This window comes from Chiloscyllium punctatum, chromosome 19, assembly GCF_047496795.1.
Source record: "Chiloscyllium punctatum isolate Juve2018m chromosome 19, sChiPun1.3, whole genome shotgun sequence".
NCBI classification, from domain to species: Eukaryota; Metazoa; Chordata; class Chondrichthyes; order Orectolobiformes; family Hemiscylliidae; genus Chiloscyllium; species Chiloscyllium punctatum.
In genome coordinates this window covers 97,306,364-97,320,204 of record NC_092757.1, presented here as the reverse complement: position 1 = coordinate 97,320,204, position 13,841 = coordinate 97,306,364, and the positions used below count along the sequence as shown (strand labels likewise).

Genomic DNA, 13,841 nt, shown 5'->3' with positions numbered 1-13,841 from the left:
TCCAAACCACAGATCTTTAACTTCTACCTGTAGAAATATTGGATTTATTTCATTGCTTACTGCGAAGGTGAACGTGATCTTGTTTGCATTCAGCTGAGGTCCCGATGTGATTTGAGATAGCTCCATGGGTCTTTGGGCAAGGAATGCAAATCGGCTTAGTTGATGGTTATAACTTAAAAATTTCTGAACATGAGCCCAGTTTTTCACGTCTTGTAAGAAATTAATATTGGAGCCCATTATTGCTGAATTTGAGCACCTCTGACTTGATATCCAGAGTGGCAATTCCACCAAGAGCCACTGGATAGTAATCAGATACAGGAACTACAGCTGAAGCAAGTAACAGGGAGGGATGCAACCATGAAAAATGTAAGTGCAAAGGTATGTATACTGCAAGCCAGTGTAAACCAGCAAGGATGGTAAGTCTTGGTTGAGTGAGCAGCAGCCCTTTGGTTGAGGTTAATGTTTGAAAGGTGGAGAAAGTGGAGTGTTGGAATAATCCATTGTAGAGATGATCAGTCTTTTATTTTGCTTGATGCATAAAGCACTCTCCCCATGTAACAGTAATCACAATGTTGTGATTTGATAGAGCATTTGGGCTTGTGATTACTCCAGTGCTAACCAGTGGCAAGTAAAGCTGGAATAGGTTGTGTATGTTGGCAAGAAAATTGACTTTGTCTTTGTGTTGCTTCATAGCAACAGCTTGAAGAGGAAGCTGCCAAACCTCCAGAGCCTGAGAAACCAGTCTCCCCTCCTCCAGTGGAACCAAAACATCGCAGTATTGTCCAGATTATCTATGATGAAAACAGGGTAAGACCTAAACTTCACGGAGTTTTAACTATTTCTCTTCTGAAGAAGTTGAGAGCTTTCTAAGAGATTTATCTTGTGTTGTTGGTTGCATTCCACAAAGAATCTAGGGAGGTTTGGTGGAAAATGTCAGGTACCAAATTGTAGGCTGCAGATGGCTATGCATGATAATAATAGGCCAGCGTTGTCAACTACTGAGATGAAACAGCCATGAATGAAACATGTCAGCATGTTGTTTCTAAATCCACTAAGATAAGCAGCCTTTAATTTGACATGTCCTGCCCTCTTCAGTTAGTTTTCTCATGGAGTTTTTTTGAATTCAGTTGGCTAAACAAGGCAATAAGAGCATCCTTGTTCTCTCGCACTTTTAAAAATGCATATGGGCTTAAAGCCACACTACTTGATTAACATAGAAACATAGAGTACACAGTGTATTTGAGGCATCCAAATTCAATTGGCAGGAAGAATAAGTGTGTGCCGGTGCAACCAGGCAAACTTCACTATTGCAAAGCATTAGTAGATAATTAATGGCTTTATGTGTGATTATATTCATTTATCTGTTTCTTTTTCCATCTCTAACATGAGCAAGCTGTATAAATTCAGTAGGCCAACAGTGAATTCTATTCTGGTATAAGCAACATAAAGACCTGCGATTATCCAGGAATTTCTTATAGGTGTCACTGTTTATCAGATTTTCTGAGTTACATTTATAGCTCTTGTAACTGGAGGGTCTCCAAATCCATATCCAAAATGAATGAAAAATTTATGAAGGGAATGGTGATTCTCCCTATTAGCTCCACAAACAGCAGCGTAGAGTCAAACAGCACAGATGAGCCCTTTGATCCATCAGGTCTGAACTGACCTATCTTGATAAATTCTATCTTCAAGCACTTGGCACTTAACCTTACATTTCAAATGTTCATCCATGTAATTTTTAAGGGTTGTGAGGTTTCCCTCCTCTACTACTACTACTACTACCAGGCAATGCAATCTAGATTTCCAACAAAGTCTGGATGAAAAGAAAATTTTCCTCAACTCTCATGTTAAACCTCCTATCCTTCAGCTTGAAATTATGCCCATTTGTTATTGACCTTTCAAGTACAGGGAATAGCGCTTCCTATCCACCCTATGTATGCTCATCATAAGTAGTAGTTAATGAAAGAGCATTTGTGTGAGAGTAATAGTGACTCAGTGGTTAGCACTGCTTCCTCACAGTGCCAGGGACCCGATTCCAGTCTCAGGCGACTGTGTGTGTGTAATTTTCACATTCTCCCCGGATTTTCTCCAGGTGCTCCCACAGTCGAAAGATGTGCAAGTTCGGTAGATTGGCCATGCTAAATTGCCCAATATCCAGGGATGTGCAGGCTAGGTCTATTAGCCATGGGAAATCCGGTTACAGGGATAGGATAGGAGTTGAGTCTGACTGGGATGCTCCACGGAAGGTCAGTGTGGACTCAATGATTGAATGGCCTGCTTCCACTTTGTAGATACTCTGTGATTCTGTAAATTAACAACAGCTATGTTCGAGATTGAAACCATCCAATTCTGTGCATAGTCAAGATTGGGTAAATGGAACCTGCGCTGGGCTTAACCTTGTGTTGAACTTGATCTGGGAACAGTTCAGTCCTTGTATACAATTCTCCACGTATCTTAATTTGTCACCCTGGTAGCATGACAATCACTAACCTGTCTCTCTGTTTTGTTTATTACCTGATTGCAATTTCAGACACTGAACCAACTCTGAATGCAAAGGTTTCTCCTCCTGTCTCCTCTAATCCTTCATCTAGTCACATTAAATCTGTGCCCCTGGTAATCACCACCTCGGCTGGGGGGAAAAGGGTCCACTTTGTCAAAGATGCTCATTAATTTGTATACCTCAGTTAAATCATCCCAGTTCCTTTCTGTCTGATCATCTCTCTGTGTTGTAAAATTTGTATTTCCACAATTTAGAACTTGTACTTCTAGTCTGTTGTTATCCCCTTTCATTCATAGAATTCCTACAGTGCGGAAGCAGACCATTTGGCCCACCGGTCCACACCGACCCTCCAAAGAGCATCCCACTAAGACTCACCCCCCCCATCTCTATAACCTTGCATTTCCCATGGCTATTTCACCTAGCCTGGACACACTATGGGTCAATTTACTATGACCAATCCCCCAACCCATATGCTAATTGTAACTGAATATGATCACCATCTCACAAACAATTCACCTGGCCACCTGGCCTGGGCGGCACGGTGGCACAGTGGTTAGCACTGCTGCCTCACAGCGCCAGAGACCCGGGTTCATTTCCCGCCTCAGGCGACTCTCTGTGTGGAGTTTGCACATTCTCCCCGTGTCTGCGTGGGTTTCCTCCGGGTGCTCCGGTTTCCTCCCACACTCCAAAGATGTGCAGGTCAGGTGAATTGGCCATGCTAAATTGCCCGTAGTGTTAGGTAAGGGGTAGATGTAGGGGTATGGGTGGGTTGCGCTTCTGCGGGGCGGTGTGGACTTGTTGGGCCGAAGGGCCTGTTTCCACACTGTAAGTAATCTAATCTAATCTAATCTGAAAGTAATCTAATCTAATTTCCTACGACTAAATCTAGAATTGCAGTCTCTTGCAGTGCTTTTGAATCCTGTCTAGAATTTTGTGCCTTCTGTGCCTTTCATACTGTTTATATCCCAGTTGATGTTTCAGTAGTTCGATTCCCTAGTTATTACTGGCCTAGTCACGATGGCAGAGGCCCTTAGGAATATAGGACTACAAGTATCTGCTTCCCTATTCAGTAAATCATGGCTGTGGTGTCAACTCCACTTCACAATGGATATGAGGGGGAAATAAATGTTGTACAATCCAAATGGTACAACACAGGACAACACCAAAACAGACTTTTGGCCCAGCAATTTTGAATTTTGATTCCAGTCCTTATTTAGACCAGCTACTTACTGTCCATGTGTTGTATCTATCCCTCTGTTCGCCTCACGTCATGTGTCTATCATGACATAACTTAAACGTTTCCAATGTGTCTGCTTACACCACCTCTGGCAGTGTAGTCCAGGCACCCACCACCCTCTGTGTAAAATATTTTACCTGCATGTCTCCCCTAAAGTTCTCCCCTCTCACTTTGAGCCTGTGCCCTCTTTTAATCTTGCCACCATGGTAAAAAGCCTCTGACTATCCACCCTGTTTATGCCTCTTATAATTTTGTAGATTTCTGTCAGGTTGCCCCTCAGCCTCTGTCTTTCCAGTGAAAACAATCCAAGTTATCCTTGTAACTAAAACCCTCCAGACCAGGCAACATCGTAGTATGCTTTTTCTGCACCCTCTCCAAAGCATCCACATCCTTCTGGTAGTGTGGCGATTAGGACTGCATGTAATGATTAGATTAGATTACATACAAATTGGAAACAGGCCCTTCGGCCCAACAAATCCACACTGACCCTCTGAAGAGTAACCCACCCAGACCCATTTCCCTCTGACTAATGCATCTATCACTATGAGCAATTTAGCATGGCGAAGTCACCTAACCCCCATATCTTTGGATTGTGGGAGGAAACCGGAGCACCTGGAGGAAACCCACGCAGATATGTATGGAGAATGTGCAAACTCCACACAGACAGTCGCCTGGAATTGAACCTGGGACCCTGGTGCTTTGAGGCAGCAGTGCTAACCACTGAGCCACCGTGCCACCCCAAATGTGGCTTATCTGAAGTTTTGTACAGCTATGGCAAAACTTGCCAACTTTACATCCGATGCCCCAGCTGATGAAGGTATGCCAGACTGTTTTTTCTATGGCCAAACTGGTTTTTTATCCATCTAGCTAGCTCACCCTGGATCCCATGAGACTATATCTCCTGCACCAACCTGTCATGAAGTACCTTATCAAAAGCCTTACTGAAGTGCATGTAGACAATATCCATAGCCCTTCCCTCATCAATTATTCTTGTCACCTCCTCAAAAAACTCAATCAAGTTGATGAGACAGGACCTACCCTGCACAGAGCCATGTTGCCTGTCAGTAACAAAATCCATTTGCTTCTAAATGTGAATAACTCCTGTCTCTTAGTATCTTCTCCAACAGCCTCCCCATTACTAATGTCAGGATCACTGGCCTATAATTACCATGATTATCCCTGTTTCTCTTCTTAAACAAAGAAACAACATTGGCCATTCTCCAGTCCTCTGGAGCTTTGCCTGAGACCTAAAAGGGTGCAAAGAAATCCGTTAATGTCCTAGCTATTTCTTCCCTTGCCTCCCACAGTATCCTAGGATAGATCCAGTCTCGTCGTGGAGATTTGTCTCACTTAATGTATTTCAAGACACCCAACTACTACTTCCTATATGTTGACTTGCCTGAGAGTATTCACACACCTTTTCTCACCTCAACATCTCCAAAGTTCCTCTCTTTGGTGAGCAGCAATGTAAAGTATTCATGAAGGATTTCACTCATTTTCTCTAGCCCCACGTATAACCTCCCTCCTTTAACCTTTTGTGAGCCTACTCTTTCCTCAGCTATCCTCATGTCCCTAATGTATGTGTAAAATGCCGTGGGATTCTCATTAACCCTCCTGGCCAAGGACATTTCACAGCCCCGTTTAACTCTCCTAACTCCCCGTTTGAGCTCATTCCTACTTTGTCGAAATTCTTAAAGGAGTTTGTCTGTTTTTAGTTGCTTAGACCTTAGATATGCTTTCTTTTTTGACTAAACTGATAAGTTCCCTTGCCATTCCTGCCTTCACATGAACATGCCTGTCCTGCACTCAAGTCAACTGGTCCTTCAGACTTGCACATCTCCGATATGGATTTACCCTTGAACAGCCACTCCCAATCCACATTCTTTACTACTTGTCTAATTCGGTTATAGTTAGCCTTCCCCCAATTTAGCATCTTCATCCAAAGTCCACTCTTGTCCTTATCATAGAACATAGAACATAGAAGAATACAGCGCAGTACAGGCCCTTCAGCCCTCGATGTTGCGCCGATCAAAGCCCACCTAACCTACACTAACCCACTATCCTCCATATACCTATCCAATGCCCACTTAAATACCCATAAAGAGGGAGAGTCCACTACTGCTACTGGCAGGGCATTCCATGAACTTACGACTCGCTGAGTGAAGAACCTACCCCTAACATCAGTCCTATATCTACCCCCCCTTAATTTAAAGCTATGCCCCCTTGTCATAGCTGACTCCATACGTGGAAAAAGGTTCTCACTGTCAACCCTATCTAACCCCCTAATCATCTTGTACACCTCTATCAAATCACCCCTAAACCTTCTTTTCTCCAATGAAAACAACCCCAAGTGCCTCAGCCTTTCCTCATAGGATTTTCCTACCATACCAGGCAACATCCTGGTAAACTTCCTCTGCACCCGTTCCAGTGCCTCCACATCCTTCCTATAGTATGGCGACCAAAACTGCACACAATATTCCAGATGCGGCCGCACCAGAGTCTTATACAACTGCAGCATGACCTCAGGACTCCGGAACTCAATTCCTCTACCAATAAAAGCCAGTACGCCATATGCCTTCTTCACTGCACTATTTACCTGGGTGGCAACTTTCAGAGATCTGTGTACATGGACACCAAGATCCCTCTGCTCTTCCACACTACCAAGTAGTCTACCATTAGCACAGTAATCCATCTTTTTATTACTCTTACCAAAGTGAATCACTTCACACTTAGCTACATTGAACTCCATTTGCCACCTTTCTGCCCAGCTCTGCAGCTTCTCTATATCCCGCTGTAACCTGCCATATCCTTCCTCACTGTCTACAACTCCTCCGACTTTCGTATCATCCGCAAACTTGCTCACCCAACCTTCTAACCCTTCCTCCAGGTCATTTATAAAAATGACAAACAGCAATGGTCCCAAAACAGATCCTTGCGGCACACCGCTAGTGACGGCACTCCAAGATGAACCTTTGCCATCAACTACTACCCTCTGTCTTCTTCCAGAGAGCCAATTCCTAATCCAAACCTCCAACTCACCCTCAATGCCATATCTCTGTATTTTCTGCAGTAGCCTACCATGGGGGACCTTATCAAACGCCTTACTAAAATCCATATATACCACATCTACCGCTTTCCCCTTATCCTTAAGTATCTGAAAATTTACAGAATTATGCTCACTATCCCCAAAATGCTCCCCCACTGCAATGTTGATCATTTCCCAATGCCAAGTCTAGTATGACTCCCTCCCTCATTAGACTACAAAAAAAACCCACCTGGACATACTTAACTAATTGCACCCTGTCCAAACCTTGGCACTAAGTGAGTTCCAGTCAATATCGGGAAGGTGAAAATCACCCAGCACAACAACCCTGTTGCTTTTCCATCTTTCCAGAATCTGACTTTCCAGACTCTTCCCCACCATCTCCCGCTGGCACCTGGGAGGGTTGTAGTATAATCCCAGCATTGCAAGTGAACCCTACCTACTCCTGAGCTAATCCCATAATGCCTCACTGCAAGATCCCTCCAGGGTGTCCTTTCTTACTCCAGCTGTGATATACTCCCTAACCAATAATACAATTCCCCCACCACTTCTGTTTTCTCCTTTGTTTCATCTAAAACATCAATATCCAGGAACATTGTGCTGCTAATCCTAGAACATTACAGCACAATACAGGTCCTTTGGCCCTTGATGTTGCGCCAACCTTTGAAACCAAACTGAAGCCCACCTAACCTACACTATCCCAGCAGTGGAACCAAAACAGATCTTTGCAGTACACCACGACTAACTGAACTCCAGGATGAGCATTTCCCATCAACTTTCCTGATGAAAGGCTCCTGCCGAAAACGTCGATTTTCCTGCTCCTCAGATGCTGCCTGACCTGCTGTGCTTTTCCAGCACTACTCTAATCTTGACTATTTCCCATCAACCACCACCCTCTGTCTTTCAGCGAGCAAGTTTCTGATCCAACCTGCTAAATCATCCTCAATCCTATTTTCTGCAATAGCCTACCGTGGGGAACCCTATCAAACGCTTTACTGAAATCCATATGCACCACATCAAATGTGTTACCCTCATCCACTGATTTGGTTACCTTTTCAAAGAACTAAATAAGGTTTGTGAGGCACAACCTACCCTTCACAAAACCATGTTGACAATCCCTAATCCAATTATTCCTTTTTAGATGATTTATAAATCCAATCTCTTATAATCCTTTCCAGCACTTTACCCACAACCGAAGTAAGGCTCACTGGTCTACATTTTGAGGGTTGTCTCTACTCCCTTTCTTGAACAAGGGGACAACAGTTGCTATCCTCCAGTCTTCTGGAACTATTCCTGTAGACAAAGACGACACAAATATCAAAGCCCAAAGGCACTGCAATCTCCTCCTTAGCTTCCCAGAGAATCCCAGTATAAATCTCATCCAGCCCAGGGGACGTCTCTATTTTCACACTTTGCAGAATTGCTAACACCTCCTCATTATGAACTCAATCGTGTCTAGTCTAATTGTATCTCAGTATTTCCCTCGTCAATATTGTCTTTTTCCAGTATGGATACTAACGAAAAATTTTAAGCCTCCTATCTTTTCAGACTCTATGCACAACTTCTCACTACTGTCCTTGATAGGCCCTAATTTTACTCTACTCATTCTTTTATTCAGATAGTTCAGATTAAGTCATTGGAATATGAGAATGGCAGGACAATGGTGTATCTATCTGTAAGACTGGAAAGAGCAGAGTCCCGCTGGGGTGAGGAAGGGGAGAGAGGAAATTGTGACAGAATGTAACAGCTACAGCTGAAAGAAAGGGAAGGAATGAGATTGGGTTCACAATTTGAAAGCGTTGAATTCAGTATTAAGTCCAGAAGACTATAAAGTGTCTAGTGTGATGATGAGATGTTGTTCCTCCAGTTTGTGCTGGACAATACTGGAGCACAGCAGCATGACGAAGACACATGAGGGTGTGTGAACAGGACTTTGTGTTAAAATGACTGGCTGTGGGAAGGTCAGGGTTATGCTTGCGCACAGCCAGTAGGTGTAGGAGCCAGCTGATGTGGTACATTTGGACTTTCAGAAAGCATTTGACAAAATCCCACATAAGAGATTATTGTGCAGCATTAAAGCTCATGGGATTGGGGGAAGTGTACTGGGATTGATAGAAAACTGGCTGGCAGAGAGGCAACAAAGAGTAGGAATTATTGGGTCATTTTCAAATTGGCAGGCAGTAACGAGTGATGTGCTACAGGGATTGGTGCTAGGACCCCAGCTATTCACAATATGTATTAATGATTTGGATGAGGGAACAAAATGTAACATCTCAAAGTTTGCAAGTGATACCAAGTTGGGTGGGAGGGTGAACAGTGGCGATGATGCAGAGATCATTCAGCATGATCCGGGCAGATTGGGTGACCGGGCAAATCAATGGCAGATTGCAGTATAATTTGGATAAATGTAAGGTTATTCACTTTAGAAGCAAAATCAAGAAGGCAGATTATGACCTGAATGGCTGTAAACTGGGAGGTGGAAATGTGCGGCGGGACCTGGATGTCCTTGTGCACCAGTTGCTGAAGGTAAGCATGCAGGTGCAGCAGGTGGTAAAGAAGGCAAATGGTATGTTGGCCTTCATTGCGAGAAGTTAAGAGCACAGGAGCAGGGATATGTTGCAGTTTTACAGGATCTTGGTGAGGCCACACCTAGAATACTGCGTTGTTTGGTATCCTTTTCCAAGGATGCTCTTGCCCTCAAGAGATTGTAGTGAAGGTTTACCAGGCTGATTCTGGGGATGGCGGGATTGACATATGAAGAGAGATTGACTAGGTTAGAATTGGTTTAACTGGAATGCAGACGAATGAGGGGGTATCTCATAGAGACGAAGAAAAGTCAAACAAGACTAGACAGGGTAGATGCAGGAGAATGTTTCCAATGATGGGTGTGTCCACAGCAAGGGGTCACAGTCTGAGGATTCAGGGTGGACCATTTAGGACAGAGATGAGACAGTTCTTCACCCAAAGAGTGGAGAGCATGTGGAATTCATTACCACAGGAAATATTTGATGACAAAACATTGAATGTATTCAAAAGGTGGCTAGAGATAGCACTTGGTGTGAATGGGCTTAAAGGTTGTGGGGAGAAAGCAGAACTCAGCTATTGAGTTGGACAATCAGCCATGATTGTGATGAATGATGGAGCATGCTCAAGGGGCCAAATGGCTGCTTCTTACCCTTATCTTCTATGTCTCTGTGTTCTGCTAAGCGGTGGCCTAGTCTGCATTTGGTTTCTTCAGTACAAAGTCGCTCACATTGGGTGCAGCAAATACAATACACAAGATTGGAGGAGGGACAAATTAAATGCTGCTTCAGCTGGAAAGACTGTTTAGGCCCTTGGATGATGATTAGGGAGGAGGTAAAGGAATAGGTGTTACACCTTCTGCAGTTACATGAAAAGGTGCCATGGGAAGGAAGGTGTATGTGTTAGTAGTTGATGAACGGACTAGGTGTCCCAGAGGGAATGATCCCTGTGAAATGCAGACAGGGAGACTGAGGGGAAGATGTGTTTGGCGGTGATGTTCTGTTGTAGGTGTCTGAAATGGTGGAAAATGATCATCAGTAAACCACAGTTGTGGAAGAAGCAAGCCATGTCAGCAATACTGTTTTGGAAAGTGGCATCATCTGAACAGATGTGACGTAGGTGAAGGAACTGAAGAACGGGATTGAGTCCTTGCAGGATGTGGGGTGTGAGGAACTGTAGTGAAGGTAGCTATGGGAGTCAGTGGCTTTGTAGTGAATGGCAGTAGATTGTTTATTCCCTGAAATGTAGACAGAGAGGTCAAGGACAGGAAGGGAAGTGTCGGAAATGGACAATGTGAAAGTTGTGAAGGGGTGGAAATTGGAGGCCAAGTGAACAAAGTTTTCAAGATTCTGATGGGTGCATGAAGCAACACCGAAGCAACACCAAAGCAACAAAGTTGTACATGGTGAAAAAGACAAACGGAATTCCTATCTGAAGGAAGAGCAAGACTTCTTCGTGTAGGGATTCCTTGAAGAGATGTGGCGGTTGGTTGAACATGATGTAGAAGCAAATTACTGCAGATGCTGGAATCTGTACTGTAAACAACAATTGCTGGAGATCACACCAGCTCAGGCAGCATCCATGGAGAGAGAACAAGCTAATGTTTCGCTTCTAGAGCATTGAACAGTACAGACCCTTCACTCGTCCATGTTTCTTCAACCTGTGGAACCAATCTGAAGCCTATCCATCCTACACTATTCCATTTTCATCCATTTATATACAGGATTTTGTATATAACATTGGTCCTGCATGTTGTGGGCAGGGTCTTTCATCCTTTTGAGTAGTTGACGTAGTGTGTTGTGGATTGGTCTGCTACATGTCCAGTGGTCGTAGGAGTCTCGTTGTCATAAATGATATGTTCTTGATCTGATGGAGGGTGACAAGTAAATCAGGATATTGGTTTGTCCAAATAGCATCGGCGGACAAAGCTGTTGGAGGATAGGATATCTGGTCGGCATGGACACATTGGACTGAAGGGTCTGTTTCCGTGTGTGCATCTCTATGACTCTGTGACTGTATGTTTATCCAATGGCCATTTAAATGCCCTTCAAGTGGGCAATTCTATTACTGTTGCAGGCAGTGCATTCCACGGCCCTACTACTGAGTAAAGAAACTACCTCTGACATCTGTCCGATTTAAAGCTTTCTCCCCTCGTGCTAGCCATCACCATCTGAGGAAAAAGGCTCTCCCTGTCCACCCTATCTAAACCTCTGGTTGTTTTGTATGTCTCAATTAAATCACCTCTCAACTTTCTTCTCTCTAACAAAAACAGCCTCAAGTCCCTCTGCCTTTCCAATAATAGCTTCCCTCCATACTAGCTGACATCCTAGTAAATCTCCTCTGAGCCCTTTTCCAAAGTTTCCACATCCTTCCTATAATGAGGGGACCAGAACTATACGCAGTACTCCAAGTGCAGCCACACCAGAGTTTTGTACAGCTGCAGCTTGACCTCGTGATTGCGAAACTCAGTCCCTCTCCAATAAAAACCATATGCTTTCTTAACAACCCTATCAACCTGGGTGGCAACTTTCAAGGATTTCTGTACATGGACACAGACATCTCTGTGCTCATCACTCCCAAAAATCTTGCCATTAGACCAGTACTCTTTATTCATGTTGCTTCTTCCAAAGTGAATCACCTCACACTTTTCCGCAATAAACTCCATTTGCCACCTCTCAGTTCAGCTCTGCAGCTTATCTACGTCCCTCTGTAACCTACAACATCCTTCAGCACTATCCACGACTCCACTGACCTTCGTGTCATCCGCAAATTTACTCACCCATCCTTCTATGCCCTCATCTAGGTCATTTATAAAAATGACAAACAGCAGTGGCCCCAAAACAGATCTTTGCGGTACACCATTAGTAACTGAACTCCAGGATGAGCATTTCCCATCAACCACCACCCTCTGTCGTCTTTCAGCTAGCCAATTTCTGATCCAAAATGCTAAATCCCCCTCAATCCCATGCAGCTGTATTTTGTGCAATAGCTATCATGGGGCATCTTATCAAATGCGTTACTGAAATCTATATACACCACATCAGCAGTGTTACCCTCATTCGCCTGTTTGGTCACCATCTCAAAGAACTCAATAAGGTTTGTGAGGCACGACCTACCCTTCATAAAACAGTGTTGACTAACCCTAATCAACCTATTCCTCTCTAGATGATTATAAATCCTATCTCTTATAACCATTCCCAACACTTTATCCACAACCTAAGTAAAGCTCACTGGTCTATAATTACCAGGGTTGTCTTTACTCCTCTTCTGGGGTAAAGGGTCTAGGCGTCTCTTCATCCGAGCTGGTGTGTGCCGGGGCAGCATTTATGCTATAGTTGGCTCTTAGGTTTAAAATTGAACTTGTAAACTAAAAATTCAAGTTATTGCTTTCTTTAAAAAAAAGCACCTCCAGTGTACTATCTGAATTCCTTGTTTAAGCAGAAGATGTGCTAACTCTGTTAACCCCTTTAGAAAGACTGAGATATTTGCCCTGTAATGCAGTGTGATTCCTTCACCTGTTAAAATATATTAATTGCTTTGTCAGAGGGAGGTAATACATAATAAATTAGATTATTTTTCTGAGGAGGTAATCAGATGTGTAGATGAGGGTGGTGTAGTTGATTGGACAAGGTCTCATATGGGATGTGATCAAGAACATAAAAGCACGTGTGATCTAGCTTGACAAGATTGTTCCAAATTGGCGAAGTGGCAGTAGTCAGGGTGCTGATGGAAAGCTGTTTCTCTGACTGGAGACTGGGGTACAGTGGCATACTACAGGGATTAGTGCTGGATTTCTTATCAAACAAAAATCTGAAAGAACTGCAGATTCTGGTAATGTGACAGAAAAATAGAAATTTCTGGAAAAGCTGAGGTGGTCTGGGAGCATTTATGGAGAGAGCAGAGATGATGTTTTGGGTTCAGTGTCCTTTCTGTGGTGATGCACTTTGGAAGAAGTAACAACACAAGGGAGTAATTGATGAATGGCAGGACATTGGGAAGCTCAGAAGAACAGCAGCAGTTTGGGATAAGCTTGCCCATAGATTCCTGAAATTCACAGGACAGGTTTGTAGGGTAGTTAAAGGGCATACTGAACATTTGTCTTGAGGAGTTGAAGCACAGGTTATAAGAGCAAGGAGCTTATGTTGGAGCTGTACAAGACTTTGGTTAAACCACAGCTAGAATGTTGTGTGCACTTCTGGTCTCCACACTATTGGTAGCGTGGGGGAGGCGATTGTAGAGGCAGAGGCAGGGGCAGGAGATTCACCAGGATTTTGTCTGGAATGTAGCGTTTTAACTGTGTAGAGAAGCTGATACTTTGTTTGTCATTCATTCATTCATGGGATGTGGCCATCATTGGTGTGTCCAGCCAGCATTTAATGCCCATCTGTAATTGCCCAGAAGCAGTTGAGAGTCAATGACATTGCTGTGGATTAGGAGTTACGTTTAGGCGAGACCAGGTAAGGATTACAATTTCCTTACCTAAACAGCATTAGTGAATCAGATGGGTTTTTCTGGCAAGCAATAATAGTTTCATAAAC

The 13,841-nt window shown here is 43.6% G+C and overlaps 1 protein-coding gene across 14 annotated transcripts in view; it reads left to right on the top strand.

Moving 5' to 3' along the window:
* ncor1 (nuclear receptor corepressor 1) overlaps positions 1 to 13,841 on the top strand; it is a 406,208-nt gene that overhangs the window by 104,063 nt on the left and 288,304 nt on the right. For all 14 annotated transcript variants that reach the window (XM_072590142.1, XM_072590152.1, XM_072590155.1 and 11 more), the window contains one exon: positions 694 to 807. In XM_072590142.1, the coding sequence (XP_072446243.1) occupies positions 694 to 807 (114 nt within the window). The remainder of the gene's footprint in view (positions 1 to 693; positions 808 to 13,841) is intronic.